The sequence below is a fragment of the Drosophila rhopaloa genome, unplaced genomic scaffold, assembly GCF_018152115.1.
Source record: "Drosophila rhopaloa isolate 14029-0021.01 unplaced genomic scaffold, ASM1815211v1 contig_2, whole genome shotgun sequence".
NCBI lineage: Eukaryota > Metazoa > Arthropoda > Insecta > Diptera > Drosophilidae > Drosophila > Drosophila rhopaloa.
The window spans coordinates 24591386-24616853 of NW_025335083.1; the positions used below are offsets into that span (position 1 = coordinate 24591386).

General features: G+C 37.3%; 3 protein-coding genes across 3 annotated transcripts; 2 read left to right on the plus strand and 1 right to left on the minus strand.

The window, feature by feature from the left end:
* Window positions 1–1197: 1197 nt before the first annotated feature.
* LOC108047228 (polypeptide N-acetylgalactosaminyltransferase 2) lies at window positions 1198–25468 on the minus strand. The gene is given in 8 exon segments (XM_017127334.2): window positions 1198–2559; window positions 3044–3216; window positions 3648–4335; window positions 4730–4896; window positions 4965–5176; window positions 5526–5675; window positions 5678–5809; window positions 24187–25468. Coding segments are annotated over 8 exon segments (1911 nt in total). The 5' UTR covers window positions 24274–25468; the 3' UTR covers window positions 1198–2257.
* On the plus strand, window positions 11629–12421 carry LOC108047230. The gene has a single exon (XM_017127337.1). It carries the CDS (start codon window positions 11708–11710, stop codon window positions 12197–12199), a length of 492 nt encoding a protein of 163 aa, XP_016982826.1. The 5' UTR covers window positions 11629–11707; the 3' UTR covers window positions 12200–12421.
* LOC108047231 (late embryogenesis abundant protein 1) lies at window positions 18639–19939 on the plus strand. The gene is made up of 2 exons (XM_017127338.2): window positions 18639–18861; window positions 18927–19939. Exon 2 carries the CDS (start codon window positions 19003–19005, stop codon window positions 19222–19224), a length of 222 nt encoding a protein of 73 aa, XP_016982827.1. The 5' UTR covers window positions 18639–18861; window positions 18927–19002; the 3' UTR covers window positions 19225–19939.

Consider the following 25468-nt stretch of genomic DNA (forward strand, 5'->3'; position numbering starts at 1 on the left):
GGCCAACTCTCGGCCACGAGTTGGCTTTTTGCGTATGCCTGACACACGCTGTCTTAAATAAGGAAGCGGGCGGAATAAGGAAAAACTGTTATTCACCTGTCTGCCCACGCACAACCACACAGGACCCGCCTCAACAATTTCCCGCCATGTGAGGCAGGGTTCGAGGGGCATAACATGGGAAAGGCATAAACGATTTCCCCGACTTGGAGGTTAACCTTGTCAGATGCGAGGAGCATCTGAGCTTTGCTGTCGGGTTCAGCTTCCGTTCTGAGGCTTCTCGCAAGGATATCGGTTTGTCTTCCGGCTGCGACATCCTTTTGCTCCTGCATTTCTATGATTTCCAACAAGTCAAAGGCGAGGAAGATGCGCGTTGTTCTGGTTAACGAGCGGAATGGAGTACCACAAGGTCGGGGAATGTTCCTTGGCATGCGGAGGTATGAAAAGCGACAGAAAGTAAACAAATAAAGATTAAGAAATGTTCGTACATTTACTGCACGATGAAGAGGGAATTTAAATTTTTAAGCAAAAATATAGAAACTATTTTAGCCAAATAGAAAATATGTTTTCATTTTAGAAATCTCTTTATTTATTTACCATTTACTTCATACCCAAATTTTTCACAGAATCTCTCGAGTAGCAAATCCATTAAAAATTTCATCAAGCATCCACCTCAAATATTTTTCTAGACCATACTGCGACCCCAAACAATTTGGCTTATCTCCTCGGGAATCGCTCGAGAAGATGACACTTTATTTTATGTTATTCTTTATGCAGGGCATGTTTACCTCATCGGAGGCCCGCCACTTTCCTCAGCCCAGAAATAGAAGCCAACCGCTTTGGCCTGGTTTAAAAAGTTCTTGTGATTTTAGCATTGCTGTGTCATTTTTTAAGCACGACAAAATTAGCGCAACGAACTCGCCTGCAAGTATGCATACATATTTTTTCGTGCTTACGTGTCGTATGCGTAATGTTCCAAGTTTTCATCTTGTTCACCGCTTTTTGCAGACGTGCCCTGGCAGGCATTTCGGAGTTGAAAGTTAAGTCGTTTTACCTACATGTGAGCGAGTCCAAGTACTTAGCCGGATTTGATGTCAGCTGTGTCCCATTTGCTACCTTCCCGCAGCTTGTAAGCAATCACATTAAGCATACGCACTGTTGCCCCCCGACAAGGAAAGGCAAGAGCATTTATTTTTAAATGTTTCCATTTATTGTTTTCGTTTTTTGTTGCCTCTCTAGTTGATTTAAATTAAAAATTCACTTTTAATCGTTCATTACTTTTTTTGAGTATCCAAACAAATATACAATATTTGGTTTGTTTTTCCATATGGATTTTAAATCATTCGCGTTTTGCCAGCAATTCAAATAAAAAGTAATTTATGTGAAAAAATATGCTCACAATTCGATTCGGTTGTCTGTCTGTGATAAAAAACAAATACATTTTCCTTTGAAAACCTAAAATGATTTATGCAATCGAAATAACAACCAATTGATGGTGAAACACAACAGGCAATTCACTTTTTCCGCTTTGCCTATGTTCACTTTTTTGGCCATCGATAATATAATAATATTTTTTTCTCAATATATACACATACATATTCCATATAGTTGTCAATGATTTTAAATGATTTCACTTAGGTGTATAATTAGAACTAATGATAACATTTCATGTTTTATTTTAAGTACAAGGTTGAGAAGACTCTGAGCTTGGGTATCTAAGTGTTTGAAACGGACCATATGTGGGTACTAATTTGTGGCATGTTCGTATAGATCTTAATTGACTTGAATGAATGTGTGCTGTGTGAGAATGCAAATTAGTTACAGTTCATTTTCATTTTTTTTTTGTATCAGCTGCCAAAGGTTATATATGTTATAGCATTATTTCATTTTCATATATTTTTTATACATATACAAAAAATTAATCAGTCTAAGTACATTTTTTGTATGCCCTTAATGTTGGTTTTTTGTTTAGGTAGCGTTTAACTTTAACCCCCCGGGAGTAGTTGATTGGAATTTAAACTAGGGTTGAACTTATTCCATATATATATATATATATATATGCAGTTAATATATAATGGGTGTTTGAGTGTCTTCCGTTCAGCAACAAATCAACATGGATAAATCATTACAAGTACACAGTACAGTACACATACAATCCGCATCGCGTTAGGTAGGCTTCCTCCCATCAACTTGCACATATATCACGACCGATCTGCGCTTTAGTTCTCCTTTAGTTCAGTCCAAAGCCAAGACCTCTTCCTCACGCGTCCTTCCCGAAGGACCAGCGCTGCGTTCCCAAGGCCGAATTGCAGTGCTGGGCACTCACGCCCTGCTGCGTCTGATCCCTGGAGTCCAGGCACACGTTGATCTTGTAGTGCCGCACCAGGCCGCCCTCCCGCATGATCCACCGCTGGTTCTCGGAATCGTCGCACGCCTTCAGCACCACCTGCGACCCCCGCGCGAAGGTCACCAGGGTCAGGCAGAGGTCATCGTGCTTGATCTCGCCACGCTTCGAGAAGGCCCACTCCTGATTGCCGCCCGTGTTGTGGCACGGAAAGATTCCTGGAAGGGATTACGAAAATTAAAAAAAAAACATTAAAGAAAATATTTAAAAATATACTTTTAAAACTAAAAACACTATGGCACTTATATTATTAATAAAATCAAAAAGTTTTTATTCTTAAATTATTGGAAAAAGTTTGTTTATAAGTTGTACAACAAGAATGGTAAATATTATTTAAATTAAAATTTTTCAGGCTTTCACTTATTAATTATAAGGGATTATTTTACAAGTATAAATATTTATTTAAGAATAATGAATTAATGAAAATTAATTGCTTATAATAAAAGAAGCTCTCTTTGGTTTTAGGCTGAATTTGCGTTGTCTTCGAGATTTGAAGTCCATTCCACCTTAATTCATCATTAAAAATTTAAAATAAATATATTTAAATTAACAGACAATTTTCCTAATGTTTTCAATGCTTCTCCCCTATTTTTCTGATCTGACTTAATAAAACCTTGTGAAACTTTATGGGTTTGTACTCACCCACGGTGCCGTCGATTAAGTGGCCCATCGTGTCCAAGCACTCGGTGCCATCCTGTCGGAATTGGCCAACCTCCTGTGGGTCGGGGGCCTGCAGGTCGGGATAGACATTCTCCAGATACCATTTGAAAGGCTTGCAATGCAATTTCTCCTTCAAAGCCAGACGGTCATCAATGCTAAGCGAGGAAAGAAGGCACGCGGGAAAACAATGTGAAATAAATAACTTGACTAAAGTATTTTATGCACTAGAAGAGGAATTCATTTTTGAAAAAAGTTATAAATGGAAATTGCAAGACTTAACGAAAAATTAAACATGTTTCATAAAACGCATTTTACTATCCCCTTTGCAACATGAATTTGCTAGCAAATTGTTTACTACCTAAAATTGCTTAAAAGATATTTCTGAAATTTATCAAAACCAAGTGATATTTAAAAAATGCTTTTACAAAAGACCAAGTTAAAAAAAAAGAATGAAAATAATAAAAAATATTGATCCAATTTTCCAGGACAATAAATGAAATCCAATACCTAATTTTCCTATGGTATTCTCACTGATTTATAGCCTTGATATTTTCTAACTAGGTACTATTTGTACCAGTGTACTCACTTGCCGAAGGGAATGTTCTTGGCGAGGGGCACGGCGTTGTAGTAATGCTGCTTGTAGTCATCCATCCAGACCTCCGCGGCACGTCGCGTATTCCGGGCGAAGACGTTGCCGCTTCCGCCGGGGAAGGTGTACGGATGCCGTTTGCGGAAGACGTGACCCACGCGGCTGCAGGGTATGATTTCCAGGCTGCCGCCGCACTGCCACACGCGGAACGAGATCTCCAGGTTCTCGCCGCCCCACACGTCCATTTTCATGTCGTACTTGCCCAGCTTGTTGAAGTAGGCCTTGTCGATGACGAACAGGCCGCCGGCAATCATTGGCGTTCTGATGGCCGTGGTGGGGTCATTGTGCCGCATCGCCCGCTCCGAGGGACTGAGGTACTCCCACTTGAAGATCAGATTCCAGTCGAAGCCGCCGCGCAAGTCGGCCGAGGCTCCGATGTACTGGAAGTTGTCCATGCTGATCACGTCGATCACGGGACAGACCACGCGGCTGGGATCCTCGCGAACGCGTTCCAGCAGCGGTTCCAGCCACAGCTCGTTGCACTCCACGTGGCTGTCCAGGAAGGTCAGGACACTGCTCACCGCCGCGTCCGCGCCCTTGACCCTTGACCTCACCAGACCCTCGCGCTTCTCGTTGCGGATCACCCGCACCTTGTCGATCTTCGCCAGCTCCAGACCATCCTCAGCTAAAAAATGAGTTTTAAAAATAGTTTTAACCATTTTAGTGTAATAGAGTTTTCCAAATTATTTTTAAGAAAATAATTAAATGTAATATATTTTTTAGAAAAATTAAATAGGTTTTAGCTTAAAGATATTTATGTTATTGTAAGTCTAATTGAATGGAACTTCATTTAAAATTGGTTTCCATTAAAGTCCTTATTCAGATATGACACATATGTAAACATTTCTAATGGAACGTCTTCCATATTTTTAATTTTAATAAAACTGACATTTTCATTTTATAATATTATGCATTTTATGTAGAGTTTTCTTTCATTAAATTCCAATATCCTTAACTTCACTAAATAAACAAATCTTTTCTTACAAATACTTATTCCTAAAAATAATAAAACCACTTACGATGATCACTGTAGTCATCCACGAGGACGATCTCGCGAATCAAGTGCTCGGGACTGCGATTAAGGACACTCACGATGGTGCGAAGTAAAGTGGACCTCGCCTCGTTGTGGAAGGTGATAATGACACTCGTCTCGGGCAAGTCTTCGCGATATTTCTTGGTTCGGCACCTGGTTCGTTGAAATAAGACCCCACTTCAAATATGTTCCCTTTCAAAACGTTTTTTTTCTGAACTCACATGGGATTTCTAGTGTCGGGTATGTCCCGATTGCTGGGCAGAGCATCGCTGGCCTCCTGATTGAATCGATTTCTGATATAAGGATCTTCACCATTCCGCAGGGCTCCTGCTCGAATGTAGCCCGCCTCATTGAAGTACTCCACTTCGGTGCCACGTCCACTGGGAGCCACTGGTAATCGACCACCAGGTCCACCTGTTCCACCAGTAAGACCCTGAAAATAACGGATATTGCTTTGTGTTTTATCTATGTTATCAAAAAAAGTTCATTCCAAAAAAAATATTTGATAAATGTATTTTAGTGCGCTAAAACACTTTTTACAAACTTTTTTTTAAGACAAAACTTTAAGTATTATAAGTTGATTTCAGGAATATTATTAGTAGTAAAATATTTTATTGTATCAGTTATGGACTGATGTGTAAATTGAAATTTTGGTTTACTTTAAGTTAAGAAATTGTTCAAGCAATTTAAATGGTTGCCAATAGATTAGAGTTGACACACTAATACTTTAAAAGTCACTACAACATAAATCCAAATTTAATTCCACATTCTATAGTCCTTACCTGCGATGTCTCCTCCAGAGCCACGATTCCATGCAACTTGAGGCCGTGGACCGCATTGCGCTCGAAGTCCTTGACAGACCCGATTAGAATGACATTGCCGCCGGGATCGTCGGCCCCGCTGCCAGCTGCTCCTGCCGCCGCCCCCGCTCCCCCCCCCCTCCTGCTCCACCGCCGGCTGGCGCCCACTGGCGGGCGGTGGAGGCTGCGGCCGCCGAGGAGGAGTCGTCCTGGTACTGCTGCATGGCGGTGGCCACCTCACGTAGCCGCAGCGCTCGATTTTCCACCTAAACGGACACAGAGTTTACGGGGGGAGACAAGTGTTTTAATTTATTTCTTTAATCTGCGCCACATTGGCGACGTTGACGCCCGTTCGGGGCAATAACTCAACTCAACTGGGAACCATTCTCTTACACTTCAAGAAATACAATGGTTTAATAAAAATAAAGAAGAAATTACCAAATTGATACGAAGAACTTAAAGCATTCTCATAAGTAAAGATATTTATAAATAAGATCTTTAAAATTGACTGTATCATCTCACTTTTAAAAGCCATCTGCTTACAACAAGGCTTAGCAATTATAATAAAAATCATATTGAAACTTTATTTTTTCAAGTGCAAAAGGGAGAATGCAAAGGGTTTGGGTCTCGTGCAGGTTTATGGGAAAGTTTTGCCAAAGTTTTAGCTCGAAACACAACAGAACAGAACAGAACTAAGAGGCAAAGCATTGCGAACAGTTTTCGTGTTTACTCCAAGATTAATAATCTATAAATTGCAAATGTTGCCAGCAACCGGGAACCAAAAGCCCAGGCCACGACCACGACCCAGTTTGAACAATGTCCAAGATTTCTTTGGAGACTCTAGAGCTAAAATAACACGGAAAACCTTTTAGGAGAAAGGTCTGAAACATTTGCTTGCAGCACAAAATTTCGAAAGTTCTTAAAGACATTTATATTGTGCTTAATAATAATAAGATGATAGCCCCTTTAAATTTCCAGAACACTTTAAGTAATGAAGTTATAGTGAATGTATTTTTAGCTTTAGCTTTAATGACAAACCCCTACCACAAGTAAATAACAAAACCCAGACTGACAACTTTCGATAACCAAACAATGTGTCTGGTTCTTTTAAAAATACAGACAATGCAAGGACAACAATGTCACTCAGCAGACACCGAAATAACCTTGAGACAAGTCCTAAAAATACTCATACCAAACAAGGCAAAGACAATTGATGGGGGACCCCACTTGAGGACATTTTAAGTAAATAACTTATAAGTGCAAACACATTGAGGCGCAAAATCTGTTTTAAATGGAAATGCTGTCGGGTGAAATCTTGCATGTCAAATTAAGCTGTGCACAAAAAACATACAAATATACTAAGGGGTAGCTTAGTGCTTAAAACGATTTGGAAATTCTTGCTAAAAGGCAGCATGTTTCAACCGGAACGATTGAAACGAGAAAGACCCACAAAAGCAGGCAACAAAGAGCCAGAAAAAAGAGCTTCACTTAAAATTAAAATCACGCATACGCAGCGTGGAACACAAAGTGCCAAAGTCAGCTGAAAAAGAAATCGCTTTCAATACGTTTGCCACACATAAATCAGAGTTAGAAGAGCCCCCGATAAAGGAGCTCCTGACAAAACTCTTGACAAATAGATTCAACGCAAAAGGGCAATTAATAACCGACCCGGGGCCATGAAACCCTATTCCAGGGCCTGTGAAATTGGGTCACTGTTTAGCGGAGTGAAATGATTCATTTGTCAATTTAGTTGGGTCAGTTAGCCAGCCAAATAAGAGCAAAAGCGTCTTTGAATTGGGTTGGAGAAGCTCTTGGGGCTTGAGTGGTAGCAGATGTTGAATACTTTTACGGTCTATTGATTAGGTTGGATTGGCTTGGAATTGGTTAAAAGCATTTTCAAGATTTGAAAGAAACGTTTTATTTGATATTAGTAACATTTAAAAAGGATCTGCATCTCGTTCAAATTGACTCTAAGGTAAGCATTCGAAAATATGTTATCTTTTTTTATGAGTTAACCCCTCCAAATTCTATAAAAAGGCTTTGCAGAAAAGGGACATATAACCAGCACATCCAAGCCCATAACTTTTCTTGCCAACATCCGATTCCAAAGTGGCATACTTCTAAATGATTGTGGTTTAATTCTCTAAAGAACTGTATACTCAGTTTGGTTTGCAATTTTGGGTCGATTTTTCATCATTTTTACAGTGTTACCCCTTTCCAAATTTTCGAAAAATGGCCTTGCAGAAAAGTGACCTAAAACCTGCACTTCTAAGCCCATAACTTTTCTTACATACATCCGATTCCAAAGTGGCATACCTCTAAATGATTGTGGTTTAATTCTCTAAAGAACTGTATACTCAGTTTGGTTTGCAATTTTGGGTCGATTTTTCATCATTTTTACAGTGTTATCCCTTTCCAAATTTTCGAAAAATGGCCTTGCAGAAAAGTGACCTAAAACCTGCACTTCTAAGTCCATAACTTTTCTTGCAGACACCCGATTCCAAAGTGGCTTACATCTAAATGATTGTGGTTTAATTCTCTAAAAAACTGTATACTCAGTTTGGTTTGTAATTTTGGGTCGATTTTTCATCATTTTTGCAGTGTTACCCCTTTCCAAATTTTTAAAAAATGGCCTTGCAGAAAAGTGACCTAAAACCTGCACTTCTAAGCCCATAACTTTTCTTACATACATCCGATTCCAAAGTGGCATACATCTAAATGATTGTGGTTTAATTCTCTAAAAAACTGTATACTCAGTTTGGCTTGTAATTTTGGGTCGGTTTTTCGTCATTTTTACAGTGTTACCCCTTTCCAAATTTTTAAAAAATGGCCTTGCAGAAAAGTGACCTAAAACCTGCACTTCTAAGCCCATAACTTTTCTTGCCAACATCCGATTCCAAAGTGGCATACTTCTAAATGATTGTGGTTTAATTCTCTAAAAAACTGTATACTCAGTTTGGTTTGTAATTTTGGGTCGATTTTTCATCATTTTTGCAGTGTTACCCCTTTCCAAATTTTCGAAAAAATGGCTTTGCAGAAAAGTTACCGAAAACCTGCACTTCTAAGCCCATAACTTTTCTTGCAGACATCCGATTCCAAAGTGGCTTACATCTAAATGATCGTGGTTTAATTCTCTAAAAAACTTTATACTCAGTTTGGTTTGCAATTTTGGGTCGATTTTTCATCATTTTTACAGTGTTACCCCTTTCCAAATTTTCGAAAAATGGCCTTGCAGAAAAGTGACCTAAAACCTACACTTCTAAGCCCATAACTTTTCTTACATACATCCGATTCCAAAGTGGCATACCTCTAAATGATTGTGGTTTAATTCTCTAAAGAACTGTATACTCAGTTTGGTTTGCAATTTTGGGTCGATTTTTCATCATTTTTACAGTGTTATCCCTTTCCAAATTTTCGAAAAATGGCCTTGCAGAAAAGTGACCTAAAACCTGCACTTCTAAGTCCATAACTTTTCTTGCAGACACCCGATTCCAAAGTGGCTTACATCTAAATGATTGTGGTTTAATTCTCTAAAAAACTGTATACTCAGTTTGGTTTGTAATTTTGGGTCGATTTTTCATCATTTTTGCAGTGTTACCCCTTTCCAAATTTTTAAAAAATGGCCTTGCAGAAAAGTGACCTAAAACCTGCACTTCTAAGCCCATAACTTTTCTTACATACATCCGATTCCAAAGTGGCATACATCTAAATGATTGTGGTTTAATTCTCTAAAAAACTGTATACTCAGTTTGGCTTGTAATTTTGGGTCGGTTTTTCGTCATTTTTACAGTGTTACCCCTTTCCAAATTTTTAAAAAATGGCCTTGCAGAAAAGTGACCTAAAACCTGCACTTCTAAGCCCATAACTTTTCTTACATACATCCGATTCCAAAGTGGCATACATCTAAATGATTGTGGTTTAATTCTCTAAAAAACTGTATACTCAGTTTGGTTTGTAATTTTGGGTCGATTTTTCGTCATTTTTACAGTGTTACCCCTTTCCAAATTTTCGAAAAATGGCCTTGCAGAAAAGTGACCTAAAACCTGCACGTCTAAGCCCATAACTTTTCTTACATACATCCGATTCCAAAGTGGCATACCTCTAAATGATTGTGGTTTAATTCTCTAAAGAACTGTATACTCAGTTTGGTTTGTAATTTTGGGTCGATTTTTCATCATTTTTACAGTGTTACCCCTTTCCAAATTTTCGAAAACTGACCTTGCAGAAAAGTGACCTAAAACCTGCACTTCTAAGCCCATAACTTTTCTTACATACATCCGATTCCAAAGTGGCATACCTCTAAATGATTGTGGTTTAATTCTCTAAAAAATTGTATACTCAGTTTGGTTTGTAATTTTGGGTCGATTTTTCATCATTTTTGCAGTGTTACCCCTTTCCAAATTTTCGAAAAATGGCCTTGCAGAAAAGTAACCTAAAACCTGCACTTCTAAGCCCATAACTTTTCTTACATACATCCGATTCCAAAGTGGCATACCTCTAAATGATTGTGGTTTAATTCTCTAAAAAAACTGTATACTCAGTTTGGTTTGTAATTTTGGGTCGATTTTTCATCATTTTTACAGTGTTACCCCTTTCCAAATTTTCGAAAAATGACTTCGCTGAAAAGTGGCATAAAATCTGCACATCTAATCCCATAACTTTTCTAATTCATGTCCGATTATGAAGTGGTATGCCTCAAAAGCCTTTTGGTTTAATTCCTTAAAAATCTGTATTTAAATTTTGACTTGCAATTTATTTTTACTTTTAAAGGTTATGACCTACATATACATATATATGTAACCTATATAATCATTTGAAATGGGATTGAAAATTCTAAGAAATCAGTCTGAAGATAAAAGTCAAGCATTAAATTGCAATAACTTCCAGCCAATGTGGGTATCATTTCAAGACCTCCCACTGCAATTTCTGATTCGAACCAGCTTGAGCTTCACATTACAAACATCTCGAGGCTGGTAGAACAATCGAACTGTGACCTAAACTGCTCATAAACAAATCGGATTACGTATACGCAGCGTAAACACAATGGGGCGTGGACCAAGAAGAAAGCCTTGAGGCTAAGTGCCAACGGAAATGCATTGTGGCTGGACCTCTTTATTAAAGTCTAGCGAGCTGTTCGCAAATTCCATTTACAATGGTGTCTTAATTAGTTTCCTTGTTTGAAGTCGAAACTGTGGACTCTTATTGGCCAAACTCCCATCCGATAGCCCTTAACAATGTTGGTTTTCTAGCTCTAATTAAGCACAAGTCAGACTCAATTTTCAGAGCTATTTTTATCATAAAATGGTGAATAATAAAAATGAAAACTTTCTTCTCAATTTGCAGATTTATTTGTCCTTTGGGTCCAGCAACTCCCATTGCAAGCCGAATCTATTTATGGAAATCCTCAGGAGAGTAATGGCTGAAAAATTATGCGACCGACGTCAAGGGAAAGATGAAACTTTTTGCCCACTCAAAAAGTCAAAGTCAAGACTCCAAATCACAGATTTTGAGCTGATCAAATTCTAGTTTGCCCGGACTTGTCATTAACTTTTGGCAAGAAACTATCATCAACTTTGTCATCAAGCCAAACCAGAGCAACAAGTTGCCATAAATGTTTGTATTTTTTTTGGTCTTCTCTGCGTTTATCGCTCGAGTTCAATGTATCCAGCTAAATAAAAATGAAATAGCAAAGAAAAACGAGTCGGTTTGAATTGAGTTCACAGCCATTTGATGGCATTGATTGTTTTTTTTGTTTGGGGTCACAGAGAATATATGGAAATTTCGATAAGACTTTTGTGGCGAATGGGAAAGCTGGTGTTTATTTTCCCATTTTAATGATTTATGCGCAGAGCTAGGATAATAAGCCACAGAAACCGAACTCAATTAAACTATGATAAATAACTGAGAGCTTAAAATAATGGAATTAATGGTTCTTTTTGTAGACTTCTATGGACTTTGTCTGACATTGTGTGAGTTAAATGTTTTTGAATTATTTAACTTTATTTCTTTTTGAAATTTATGATATATAAACTGTTGTTTTTAATCACAGAAAGCCCTGAAAAGGAACTCTAGTTGATTTGAATCAAATCCCACACAATATATCAATTCGTAGACAGGACATAAACAAAATATTTCCAAATTTGATAAGCCGTTACCATTAAGCAATGGCAGTCAACTTGAACACTCAGCAAGTCGAGGAATCAAAACAGAAGGGCATGACGGATTCAACCCGCGACAATGACCCCAAGATGACTTTCCACACCGATTTGGTAATCAATGATATAATCGCCAGATCCCTGGAATCCCAGGCAAATCCGTTAACGAAGGAGCCATCATCAAGCATCTCATTTCGAACCACGGCCCGCATTATAATGATGCTGAATAGGACTTTGAAGAGGGCATCATCATCCTGCAATCGACTACTGGAGTCTCTGCCCGAGGACATTGATTACTGGCGCAATCTGGCCGAATCCCGCGGAGTGGCGATCCAACGCTATCAGCGGGTCGTGGACACCCAGCGCAGGCGAATCGAAACCCTGGAGCGCGATCTCCAAACCCTGGTCCGATTGGCCCGCGAAACCCAACAAATGCTGGCCGAGATTGGAGCCGAGAAGAGGGCCAAGCAGGAGCGTGGCCATGGCGAACACGCCAATTAGATTTTCCACTTTCGAACTTTCATTAGGAGTCTTCACAAACCAAGAGTTATTGTAATTTGGTTATGCCTTCTTATATTAGTTATATCGGCAATAATGGGTTCGGTATTCCAAAAATTGTTTAAATTGTTTATATTTATTGAATAGTAAATTTACTGCAAGTCGAAATTTTTCATTAAACATATTTCAAAAGTTAATTAAATATTTAGGACAGAAGACCATCAACGAACATTTCTATGAATTAAGTGACTTAGAAATTCGGCTTAACACTTCATAATGTTCACCTCGAAATCTATTCTTCAATTTGAATGATTTTTTTGGAGGCAATATCTATTGCTAATTAATGCTTAAATTGTTTATATTTATTGAATAATAAATTTACTGCAAGTCGAAATTTTTCAAAATGCTAAAGAACAGTGCGATTTATTATCATAGAAAATATTTCCAAAGTTATTTCAATATCTATACATTGACAGAAGACCATCATCGAATATTTTCTATGAATGAAGTGACTTAGAAATTCGGCTTAACTCTTCAACATTTTGACCTTGAAATCTTATCTTCTATTTAAATGATTTTTCTGGACCTTGACAAGTTAGTATCCATTGCTAATTAATGTGTCTGTTTTACAATTGAGAATACCATTTTCTAATTAGTGACAATTTTCCGTGTTTCCCTAATTTTCTTTATTGCTGTTTTCTTTCCACAATTTAAATTGCTTCTTTGAGTTGACCGTGCATGTGTTTCTCCCCCTAATTCACTCAACCTTAACCACTATTTGGTTTTATTTTGCTGTCTGTTTGTTTAGCCGAGAGTAGAGCGGAGATTTCTTTAATCTTGGCTGGGGCTTCGTGTTTTCCCACTTCGCCATGCTCTGAGTCTGACTCTGAGCGTGTGCAGTCTTCCAGCTGAATGATTTTACATCGAAAGAGCTCCTAACTGCATAATTTAGTAATTGGAACGTATCAAATTTAGTTTTCACCCATACAAGAAAATGCGAGGAGACGAACAAGCGAAACTTTATCATTTTTTGCAATCTGTTTCGGGTTCCCGTTTCTTTTTCTGCATTACAAATCAAAGCTTTTTGGGGGGCCACACCCCAAAATGGGCAAAACCTCGAATAAACCAAAGAACAACAGAATTCAATTAAAAGTCTATGCACGCCATTCGAAACCAAAAATATTGACAAATGCTCCTTCTGTCGGCAGGCAGAAAAACAAGCAATCCAAGGCGCCCAAGATAAAAATTGTTTATGCCACATGTCATGGGCCCAGAAAATCTTGTTATTCAGTTTGTTCACCATACATTTTGGGCAAAAGTTTATTTTACCAGAAAGGGTTTCACATTTCATCGGAATAATCAACAAAGTTGTCCCAGAAAGTTTCATTGAACACTGCATTGTGTGTTGACTATAAACTAAAGGGTTAAGAACATGTTTCTATAAGGCTTTAAATAAATTTCAAAATAAAATATAAGTTTTCAAGTGCTGAATCATAAACAAAAATTACACTTTCGACAGTTTTACTTCCGCTTTTTTATTACTCAAACGTTTTCCCAGTTTTTAATGATTGATTGTAAAACACAAGTCTGCCTATGGTTAATTTTCGAAAGCTTCAAAAAGAAAGAAGATTTGTATCTTCTTTTGATGACATTTTGTGGGTTTAATGTTAACCAGAAGATGGTTGGGTTAGACGAAACTGGTGATGAGTCAATGGCTAGACAAGGTGGAAAATCGAGAGAAGTGCTTGACGATCCGTGAAAGCGGCTCGAATCCTCCGAGCAAACATAAGCATAATTATCTGTTATGTTTGGCCAACACCAGCGATGGATTGACCCAACAAGTTAATGGGAAAACTCACATGTGCCTCCGCTTTCCACACCCCCGATTTTCCGTTGATGGACGATTGTGTGGTGGCAACTGCAGCTGCGTTATGCAACTCTTCGGTGGCATGGAAATTGTGTGCCATGCCAACCAAATTGCGGCCGCATCAGCAGCAGCAACAATTGCAAATTGTTTTGGTAGCAAAATTTGTGTGGCATCTTCGTTGTCTCTGCTTTTTTTTTGTGTTATTTGGTTAGCTTCCTCATGACAATCGCTGCAGTGGAAGCGGCCAACAAGTTTCCTTCGTCTTGCAAAACTCAATTAAATATATATAGTTATTTGCTTTTTGCCGGGCTTTGATCTTCCTTTCCATTTCTGCTAAGGTCAGGCCGTAAATCAGTCAGCAAAACGAGCTTACATAGTTATAGTTATTGGAATGGAATTATTCGAATGGAGCATGTTTATATGGCTGCCAATTATGGAGATTGTTTTGCAGATGGCTCTGTTTTACTATATTTACGATATGTATGCCTTTTATTATTATTCTTGTTTTGCCAGTAAACAACAAATGCTTTTCTAATTATCTTTTTTATGACAGGCTACGACTTTAAAGTTGTTCGCCATTTCCACTTTGGTTGTTTTTTTAAGTCCCTGTGGCACACACAGAAGTCATTTCAAGGCAAGTTCAATATTTTTCAATTAAAGTTTAAGCTTTGTGAAGTAAGTTTTCGTCCAGAGGCATGAGATCCGCATAATAGCTGGGGCACACAAACATTTTGTGGCTCCTCCCGACTCTGGAGCATCATTTGCAGTTAGTGGTCCAAGCAGATGAAGCTGCAATAAATTGCAAGTTGCAACCGGGCGGCAGCTGTTGCATGTTTGAGGTTTCGGGCCTGTGTGTTTGCGGATGTTTTGCGCCCAAATTGCCACTGTGAGTGACTTTGCCTAAGTGCCTAACATCTAACCCCGCCATAAAACCCACAAGACAAGGGGCTGCTGCTCCTGGGTTGCGACAAGAGATCTCTTCATAAAATATATTGAAGTGCTTTGCATAAATTGTGGGTCTTCTGGGCGTCGAGCTTGGGTCACAAACAATGCCTCATTGCTTTTGGCCACGCCTTCGAGTTCAACCTTTGACTTTCCGAAAGAGTGAAGAAAATCAATTAAGGCCAACTTGGAAATTAGCCCGAGAAATTCACGCCTTACGTCCATTAATGCATTTTACAATCAACTGGTGGCCTCAAATGTGGGTCATCCATTAACGCGGACTTGAACCGAAGTCGAATAGACAACTATAACTAATTGTGGATTGTTCTTTTTCCTTTGCTTTTCCTATTATGTCAGTTTCTATCTGTCTCTGTTTGATTGTTTTCCATTTGGTCTGGCTGCGAATGGGTGACTCATGTAGACTTTTCAATGATTAAGCACAAATAGGAGTCCGGCAGCTGGTAACGCCCTCGAAAAAAATAGGCTAAAGAAGATATATAGATAGGGACAGTGGATCCCGGCGAAAATAGCCTCTAAAAATTATATCATAAATATATGATCGGTGTATATCTAAATAAAATATTGTTCAGCCACTTGTGAAAAATAGAATGTAAGAACATTTAAGTAAGTAGAAAATTTATTTATATATATACTTTTTAAATAATATATAATATTATATATGAAAACTTTTTGCTGCACTGAAATAAAATAAAATATTTCTCTAACTCAACCTTACAAATGTGTTAACCACATTGGCAACAATAACTCAAGTAAATATATATTTAAAAATATAAAAATGTTGTTTTTTTTGGAATGCAAATATTGTGTTCTATCTTATTTACTATCTTAAGCAGTTTCGGTACACTGTGCGAATTGGGAGGCCGGCGCATGTCATCAGTCAGGCCACAGTGAGCTCAGTCATGGTCTGCTGTGGGATATACAATCGCATGCAAAGAGATACATTTGAGACAGTTCAACAATCGGTTGATGGATGCACTGTTTGCAGAGGGTCGCCGGGGAGGATAAATTGCCAGAAGCTGGCGACAATCGGAGCAAAAAAAAAAATAGATAGAAAATACAAACGACAAATGTGTAGTCATATTAATGAACACAACTTTATCTCGGTTCTGGTTGCAGTGGCATTTTTCCATTCTAGCTGGAAACTATTTGCTTCGGATGAAATTTATACAAAATATTGATGACCCAAAACCATTGGTCTGCGGTCTTTATTTATTTGGACTGGAAATTGGGGATCATTCATTTCATTTGGCAATGTTTTAATTAGTTTATTAGCAATATCGATGCGGCTAAATTATCAACCGCTTTTCGATAAATACGCCAATCACGATAATCAGGCAGATAAACATTTAAATTGGCGCATTGCTGGTCTATTGAGAAAGAGATTTATTTGCCAATTAATATGAGATTGTTTACTATTTTCCCAGTGAGGTCAATAAAATCAGTTGAGCATTTTAAAAATCTAATTATGGCGTTAACACTTTCTAATTGAAATTAACAACTGACAAGTTCGAATTGAATGATTAAGTAAGACACTGAAATGTGCAAGGGGTAAGCCTTTTATTGTATGTAATGATTTTGTGATTTATTATTGCAGATAAACATAATTTCCAAAGTTGTTTAATTTAATTTATTGTCAGAGATTAATATTTAAATGACGACAAGCTGAAGCCAATCAAAAGCAATCACTGCTAAATGTTCGAAGTTTGCCCTTTCCTCCCGATTCGAACAAGCCAAACGACAAAAAGCCAACATCCACAACTGTTAGCCATAAAAAAGGAGAAGCAAACCAGAAAAAGCCAACAGCTGAACACAAAGCGGAGGTGAATGCCACTACTTAAGTGGCTGAAAATGTCCGAAAATCGCAATGTAAAAAAATTAAGACAGGCCTCGAAAGAAAACCCCGCCAGTGAGTTTTGGCATTCAGTTGGCTTCGAGGAGATAAAATAAAAACGAACGGAGTACGAACGGTTGCCCGACAATTGGAGACCGTACCGCATGCATTTGAATTGTCTTCGGTTGGACTTTCTCGACTTGTTCAATTGTCATTGTCTGCATTTGCCGTTGGAACCGGTACTTTCACTTGCTTGGGCTTAAAACTCGCATTTAAATGATCATCTTTAAATTGACATTTAAATGTATTTCGATCATGAGTCACGAAAGAAGGTCTCGTCGGAATTAAAATGTCAAAGTGGTTTCTGAGTTGATTTTAAATGAGCCCCGTGAAAGCCGTGTAATAAAAGATTGTGTAGGAATCGAAAGGAATGGGAATTACAAAAAAAAGAAGTCAATAGGGCGTTGTTTAAATAATAAAAGATAGTATAATAAAATAATATTTGTTAAATTCATAAGAAAATAATAAACAAAAATTCATTTAATGATGTTAACTAAGATACTTTAAACATTTTCATAAACATTACTTTTAAAATCAAATTCTCAAAGGGATCTTTTTTGACCTTAATTTTGTTGTAATTTAAACTAAATCATTTAAAGGTCATAGCATACATCATAACATATAGTTGTATCATTTTGTGACCCACATTCAAACAGCATCCATCATTCCCACGCTCCTCCGTCTTTTTTGTTTGGTTTCCCAACTTTGGCATCTGCCCATTATTAAATAATAATTATTTAATACCCAAAAAAAAAGCCATACAATTATGACTGTGTTTTTGTTTGGCCGTGTTTGTTTGTGTAATCGCCGACAAGTAGCACTTAACCAAAGTGTTGTTACTTTTCGCCTTTGTTTTCCTTTTCGGTGGCTTGTGGGCGCCACTGGACTCCCTCATCATGCGAGTTGTTAACTGGTTGTTGTTTTGTTATTTTGTTATTTCGCCGCCGTTGCAGGTCTTCTCCTTTCGCTGGCATAATGAACTTGAACTTTATGACGCAAAACACGTTAAGTTGACGTACCCAAGTGACGAGTGTTGGGCAAACACGGCGTCCCCTCGCAAATCTCTTATGGCGTTTTATGCTTATTTTTGTAACATTATTTTTGAGACGAGCCTCGTTAAGTGATGTTAGGTCACTGGTGGAGATACATGGGGCTTGCGTGTTAGTTGGCCAAGTGGGTAAAGGTTAAACACTTGGGTTTTTAACGTTTTGTTTAATGGTTTAGGATCAATGGGTAAGAAGAGATGTCAAGACCTTGTCGTCTACATATTTAGATATATGAGCTATTGGATTTGGTTTAAAAATATATATATTTTTTATTTATTTTAAATTTATTTAGGTGTCAATTACTAAATTTTACAAGAAAGGAAGACAAATTTGTATCATCGATTTCGTACTTTTTACTCTTGCTTTTTCGAACATATGAACAGCTTATTGATAGTTATAAGTTCTTCGTGTTCGACTTCCACAAAAGAAATCATTTCCCCAAACTCCATTTATAATTACTGTGTCTTTTTAGGGTCTCTGCTGCTGACCGCAATAGGAAGTAGTCCAAACAAGTTGTAAAATAACAATAAAAATCAGCCAAATGAAATTGAAAGTGGTCCGGAGGCAACTACCAAAAGTATTGGCAATAGCGGTGACCGGTTTATATAACAAGAAAAACATCTGAGAATCCTCAATTTGATTATTCAAAAATATTATGAAAGAGAATTTAAAAATAAATATTTTGAGTATAGAGAGATTCTTTACTGATAGTCCAAACCAAAATGTTGGGCTTTACCCTAGATAATTTTTTTAAATTTATTATCCAATTTCTTCCCTATCTAATCCAACAAAAATATATATTGACAAGAAATTTGTTGATGTGTGACCTATAAAGGCACCCACTCTAGTTTTAAATCATATAAAAATCCTGACTGAGCTCCAGGCTTCAAAGTCAAACGTACTTATCTGCTTACAGTAACTAATATGAAATTTAATACATTTTTTGTCTGTGTACCCCGACAGCAGCAGATCAGCGATTGAGGGAAACCAGACGACCTTGTCCCGATGCGTTGGGTTTTGGCTGCGGTTAAGTTGCGTAATGGATGAGAGTAAGAAAAAAGCTGGAGAAGCGGCCGCTGCTGCCAAAGAAGCTGCTGCATTGGCGGCCCAGGAGGCCAAGGCAAAAGCGGGGGCAACCGCAGGGGCGGCCAAGGAGAAGGCATCGGCGGCGGCCACTGCGGCCAAAGAGAAGTCGACGGCTGCGGTAATCGCTGCAAAGGACAAGGCTTCTGCATCGGCATTCGCTGCCAAGGAAAAATAAAAAACATGGCAGTTGCAGCAGCAGCAATAGCAAAATCAAAAGTTGCAACGCCGAGAAGGGAATAAATCTAGCTGCAACATACCAACAGAAACACTCAGCTCCGCAGCAATGTGAAATCCGCAGAAGCTGCAAGAATAAGGGGAATTTGAGCAACTGCGGCAGCATCAGCGAACTCAGCAGCAACATCAGCATCCCCCGCAGCAACATCAGCATCTCCCCGCAGCAACATCAGCATCTCCCGCAGCAACATGAGCTACTCCCGCAGCAACTTAAAGGCCGGCAGCAACACAAAAAACAACAGCAGCAGATGGTCCGATGAAAAACTATAGGCCAGCGGCAATATAGGGCCAGATAACCGGTTGTGCCCCTGGCCATTCAAAAATGTATATCCATAGCCGGTCGAGCGAGAAGATTGTCATTTGCGCCGACTGTGACCTCTAATCTGGCAGAACCCCTTTCCCCGCACTCTTGCGAGCACAAATTAGTCAAACAAAATCAAAAGTCAAGCCTGTCTGCAGATAAACATCGTTAATTATTCATAGTAAATCAAAGCGCTCACCAAATGCCAAAGTAGCATCTACACTCTGTAAATACAACTGGGCGACTTGGGGTCTTGAGTTGTTTTGGGCAGGCCAGTTGTCATTGACAGCCGAAACATAAAAAGTCCAAGACGAGTTTTTCGATAAAATGCTAATTTCTCGGTTTGCCAAGAGAACTGTCGTTAAATCTAGATGGGGAAATTAATTGGTATGGGTTTTTGAGTGACCTGCTGTTCTGAGAAATACATTGATATACAAATCTAGCATTCAACTCGGCGTAAAATAAAAGAACAACGTGTATAAGAGTGCATATTCAATTAAATTTTGTGATTTTGCTAGGCCTTGAAATTAACGTATCACCATATACAACTTTTTCTTTCCGTGTAAAGTTTTTGGGGCAGTCAGTTCCCAGGGGACTCCAGCAAAACTCTTTCGAAGAAGTCAATATTTTTCAATACAATTTCTCGCCCTGCTTTCGTCATTTGCTTCACAATAATTATTATTAACCATTAAAATCAATTCGATTTCTGAGCTCGATCATCGTCGTCGTTTGAATTTAATTGAAATTAATTTCCAGCATTTTCAATAGCAAATTACTTTTTTGTCGGTTCTTTGGCATTCTTTTCCAATGACTTTTTTGTTCCCAGCTGTTGGTAATGCGATGTAGATTGTCAACCAGAGCGTAACTTGCTCTGTCACGCAAATTTTAAGTTCACTTTTTTCTCTGCGGCTATTCAGATTTGGTTTTTTGTATACAGACTAGTGTTTTTTATCGTCCACTCTTTGAAATGCAGGGCCATAAATCGAATTCATGAGGCGTTAAGGTCTTCGAAAGTATTTTAATTTGAACTTGAAATATTTATAACACATTTTGACTCTTTTTTTCACCCCCTTTTCGGGAAGGCCATAAAAGTTAAATGGCAGTCGTTATAATAGAATTTTTGAGTGCCGCATGTGAGTAAATCGAAAAGTAAACTTCTGTGAAAAGTTTCTAGCTGAATTTGCATATATGATGGCTTCATTTGCATATGAGCAATGATGCTGGAACATCTTGGAGTGTACAGCATAAAAATACTCAGAGTACGTTGCAAAACTATTGCATTGGAAATAGTTTCACAGGGCTTAAAACAAAGAGCCCGAAAACTAATTTCAACTTTAAGTGCTGAATTTATATAAAGCCAGATAACGCAAAACTATTCGTCGCATTAAATGCAAATAAAGTGTATTGAATTTGTCGTAATAAAGCTCCTGATTCACTTGATTAAAATTTCTTACTTTATTCTGACACAAGTTACTTTCTTCACTGTTCTTAATTTAAATCTTTTCAAAACATGGCTTCAGACGAAAGTGGAAAACTTTGGCAACAAAAGAGAAAGTTTAATTTTAAACTCTATTTTGAGAAGCTGCGGGAATTCCAAATGGTTAACCAAAGTAATTAACACAAACGCACGTAAAGAAAGAAGGCCAACAAAAAAGGCGAAAACTAATCAATCGGTTATGTAACCAACACCCCGCTGTTAACAATTAAATGAAATTAATGTGTGATTGACTTGTGTGCACGTTTTTTTGTGATTAATTTTCCATTCAAAACCATTTGGCGCTCTCGTTTTGAGTCGGTCGTGAGATGGCAGAAAACGTTGATATGTTTTTATGAATGAAATGTCATTGAATGGCAAAACTGGAGAAAAAAGATGTAAGCCATCGATCGGAAGACTCTAAAAATGGAAGGTAATGGCAAACTGGATAAGTGTACAGTAAGCTAAAGATAGCTTTAAATGATATCAAACATATAAAAAATCATTTTAATGTCAACAATAATAATACTGAACATAATTTAATTTGTAGTGATAATTTTTGCAGTTTGGTTTGGTTGGATGTATCTTATTTTATATTTAGTAAATTCCACTATAAGAAACGTCTTGTTAAAAAATAAATCGCTAATTAGCTCATAGCTTAAAAATATTACCACTTTACTTGTTCGAAGTGCTTGACTTTAATCTATAAAAAAACAGCTGCAATCTATTTAAAAAAAGCAAAGTAAGAGATTTATTTTTATACAAATTTCTTTATAAAACCACCCACAATCTATCTTCTGATAATCTCAAATTGTATACGCTCAGCAGATCAGAAAACACGAGTAATCTTATCTAGTTTTTTGGATTAATTCGGCTTGCTCTGGAACAAAAAAAAAAAATTAACGAGGTTTGAGTGGTGGACAGCTTATCAAAAGTGGGAAATACAACTAAAAATAAAATTATTAAAAAACCAATGACCAAGAGTGCAGTGAGTGCACTGTGGCTGCATTTCCTGTATTTCATTCGCAGCGCAAAAAAGGCAAATAAATCAAGTTTACATAAAAAATTATTTCGGTGCGGTGGTAAAAAGATGATTGCTGTGGGGGCTCCATGGGGAAAAAGCAAGGCTGGAACTCCACTTTTGACCACGACGATGACGAGGGCGATGGCAATGATGACGTCGGGGCGAGAGCCTGTGAAATTATATGCTCGCATTTCCCCCATAATCGGCTTCATTTGTGCAGATTTACGTTTCAATTTTTAAACACTCTGCTTTGCAGCAGCCTGTTCCGTAATTATCGTTTTCCACTGTTTAATCATTGTAAGAGATCAAAAGTGTAATTAACAGAGCTTTATTGAATTGGGTTTTCACACTTATTAAATTTTGCATACCTATGCCCACAAATACAGTTCAATACAAATGGTTTCACATACAGGACTTACATTTTCCCCTGCACTAAAATCGAATACAAACTTATTCACATAAATAATTACAATTTCCGAAATTATATAAAAATATAAATCGATCTTTTAAATGGTATCCCTCAATCGATTCGTCAAGCCCTGAAAATCCATTTGCAATTTATCGTATTATTGCATGGCCGCTTGCCTCAAAAAGCTTTTAAAATAATTTAAAACTTGTTTGTCATTTTTAACTTTTTCTTCTTTTTAAAAAATGTTCCAACCCAGTAGCTACGTAGCCTTCTTTTTTTGAAAGCATAAAAAATGTTGCTGATAACAGAAAGGCTATGAATGCCAGAACATCTCTCAAAGTGGTCAATAAATTTAAAGGATTTTTTGTTTAACACATTTAAAACATTATAAAAAAAATGTGCTGCATGCAATGTTTTTGCCACCCACTCTTACTTGCTTTATTTATTTTATTGGGAATGTAATTTCCCTTCTCTTCACACGCTAACAAAATAAAGTAAAAAATATATTTGAAATTGCTGAAATAAATTGACATTTCGCCTCATGTGAGGGTGAATTTCTTCCTTGTCGTGCTGAAAAATATTTATTTTTTCTGCAGAAAACACAAACAAAATTTTCCGTTGCTCTTGCTGGTTGGATAAATAAGTAAACATAAGAAACCAAATTCAATTGAAGTACACGTGTGTCGGAGACAAATACAATTTACAGCCACATAATAAAGTTAGTATAAATTGCAGATATAAGTGGAATAGGTTGAAAAAGTAGAATTGATAGAAAATCAAATTGATTTTTTAATGAAATATTTTATCATGTAAACAACTTAAGGAAAGGTCGAACATAATGCGCATTTAAAGGTATTGCTTTGGTGTTCCTTGACCCAAATAGTATGACTGACATAATGTAAGAGGGTATTATGCATAGAGATAATGTTTATTTGTTTACTTTATGACACCCAAAAATTGTATTTTATTTTCAGCTCTGAAAAGCACAACTTCTGATAAGAAGACCCCCGCAAACAAACCTTTTTGCTACCCAAAACTGTCACAATTTCCCTAATAAATAACCACAAACTGCTAACAATAGTATATGAGTTTGTTATATGACTGGCAACTGACAAGCCGAAAAAAAACGAATTAAAACTTGTAAAGTAAGCGACAAAAATACAGGTGGGCAAGATATACGGGAGCTAATTACGAGGTGGGTGAGAGGGTGTGAAAGAGGAAAAGAGAAAACAATGGGTTATCCAGTTGGTGGCAGGCTATGTACGGTGGCAATCCAATAATTACTATGCAGAGCGGCATACGCAACGGACCTCTGCGATGCCATCATCAAAATGTTCGTGAAAAAAGATGGTAATGATGATTCAGACGGAAGAGGAAGGATGGATCCGCTTCAAAGTTGGACACCTTTTTTTTGCAGACATTGCATTATTCGAAATGTAAGCTTTAAAAGTGCCAACCATTCACTACCAATGTAATATTGACAAATACAATAGAAGAAAACCTGACGTTTTAAGTTCTGACAAAGGAAAATGAAAGTGAAATAGTAGATGATGCAATATGAAAGTAAATGAGATACAGGGCATTACATTAAACTAATAAAAATGAGGAGAAACTGAAAATAAGTTCCCTTAAGTTGAGTTAGTACCACGGAAAATATATATTTTTTTTCTAAATTAAAAATATCTTGAGTCTTACCTTTTCCGTACTGGATTGGAAATAGTAGACCATCACGAACATCCATATGATGCTCACGAACACGATCAATTTGATGTTGCGACGCATTTTTGGACAGCTTCTATTTATATATTTAACTCCTAATTGGGTTGAGGACGTATCACGTTCACTTCGATATTTATTTATTTACTTTTTGGTGTGGTTGTTTTGGCAAATGAATTATGCGGCTTTCACTGGAGGCAGAACAAAAGCTTTGAGATGAGTGTAAACAATAAATATATTTAATTTTCGTATCTGTTTCAATTGTGTTTTCATTCCAATTTTTTCTTTGCACTATTTTCCATCATTTCCATCTTCACTCGATTCATTTGGTTTAATTGTGTTTGCGTTTTAATTGTTCAACTCTGTTCAGCTTAATTCAATTGAATTTAATTAGGCCTGTTCATGAATGCAAACCGATTATCTGAAGCTTTAAATGGTTTTGCCATTTAATTCTCTCCTTTCACAAAAAACATTGCCCACGGGGACTTTTTCGCAAATGTTGCGCGTTTATTTTTCGTTATTGACGGAATGTTTGTGCATTCTGGATATTATTATTATTAAAGAACTGAGTATTTTTAATGAATCAAATTTTGTACGTGGTTCTTAATAAAACAAAACTATTGAAATGCACCTCTATGCATTTTTAGAATATTTTATAATTGTTATCTAAAAATTGATTGTTAAATTGGGATTTTGGAAATAAAATGGCACATTCTTGTGTTACAAAACTGCGAAATATTCGTTTACATATGAAATATTCTGTTTATAAACTGTTTGCTTGAACTATTTATCTTATCCAAGAGGGCTTATTGGAGGGAAAACCAAGCAACCTAACAACCTGATAAGACAACAACCACGTTCACAACATGGTAAAATATAATTCAAAAGATTCAAAGACCCTCTAAAAGTTACATCACACACTTTTAATGGATGCTAATTAAAGGCTCCCAAATCCAAAAACGGTAACGATTCAATGTGGTTTATTTCTGGGCAAACGGTGGGAAAAGGGAAAGTGAACAACAGCTGTTGGCCAACTTGATTTAAGTGTTTTTCAATTTGGGTCTCAACCTCTGCAAAGCATTACGCATACGCAGCGTGTTACCATCGTGAGATAAGATAACAACAGTTCACTTCTTTTATTTATTGTATTGTTTTGGTGTGTAAATCACAAGAATTAACCACCATTGACCACTGTCTTTTCACAACCATTATTGGTATTGTTTTATTGTTCTACCGTTCGCCATTCACTTGTTCTCATTAT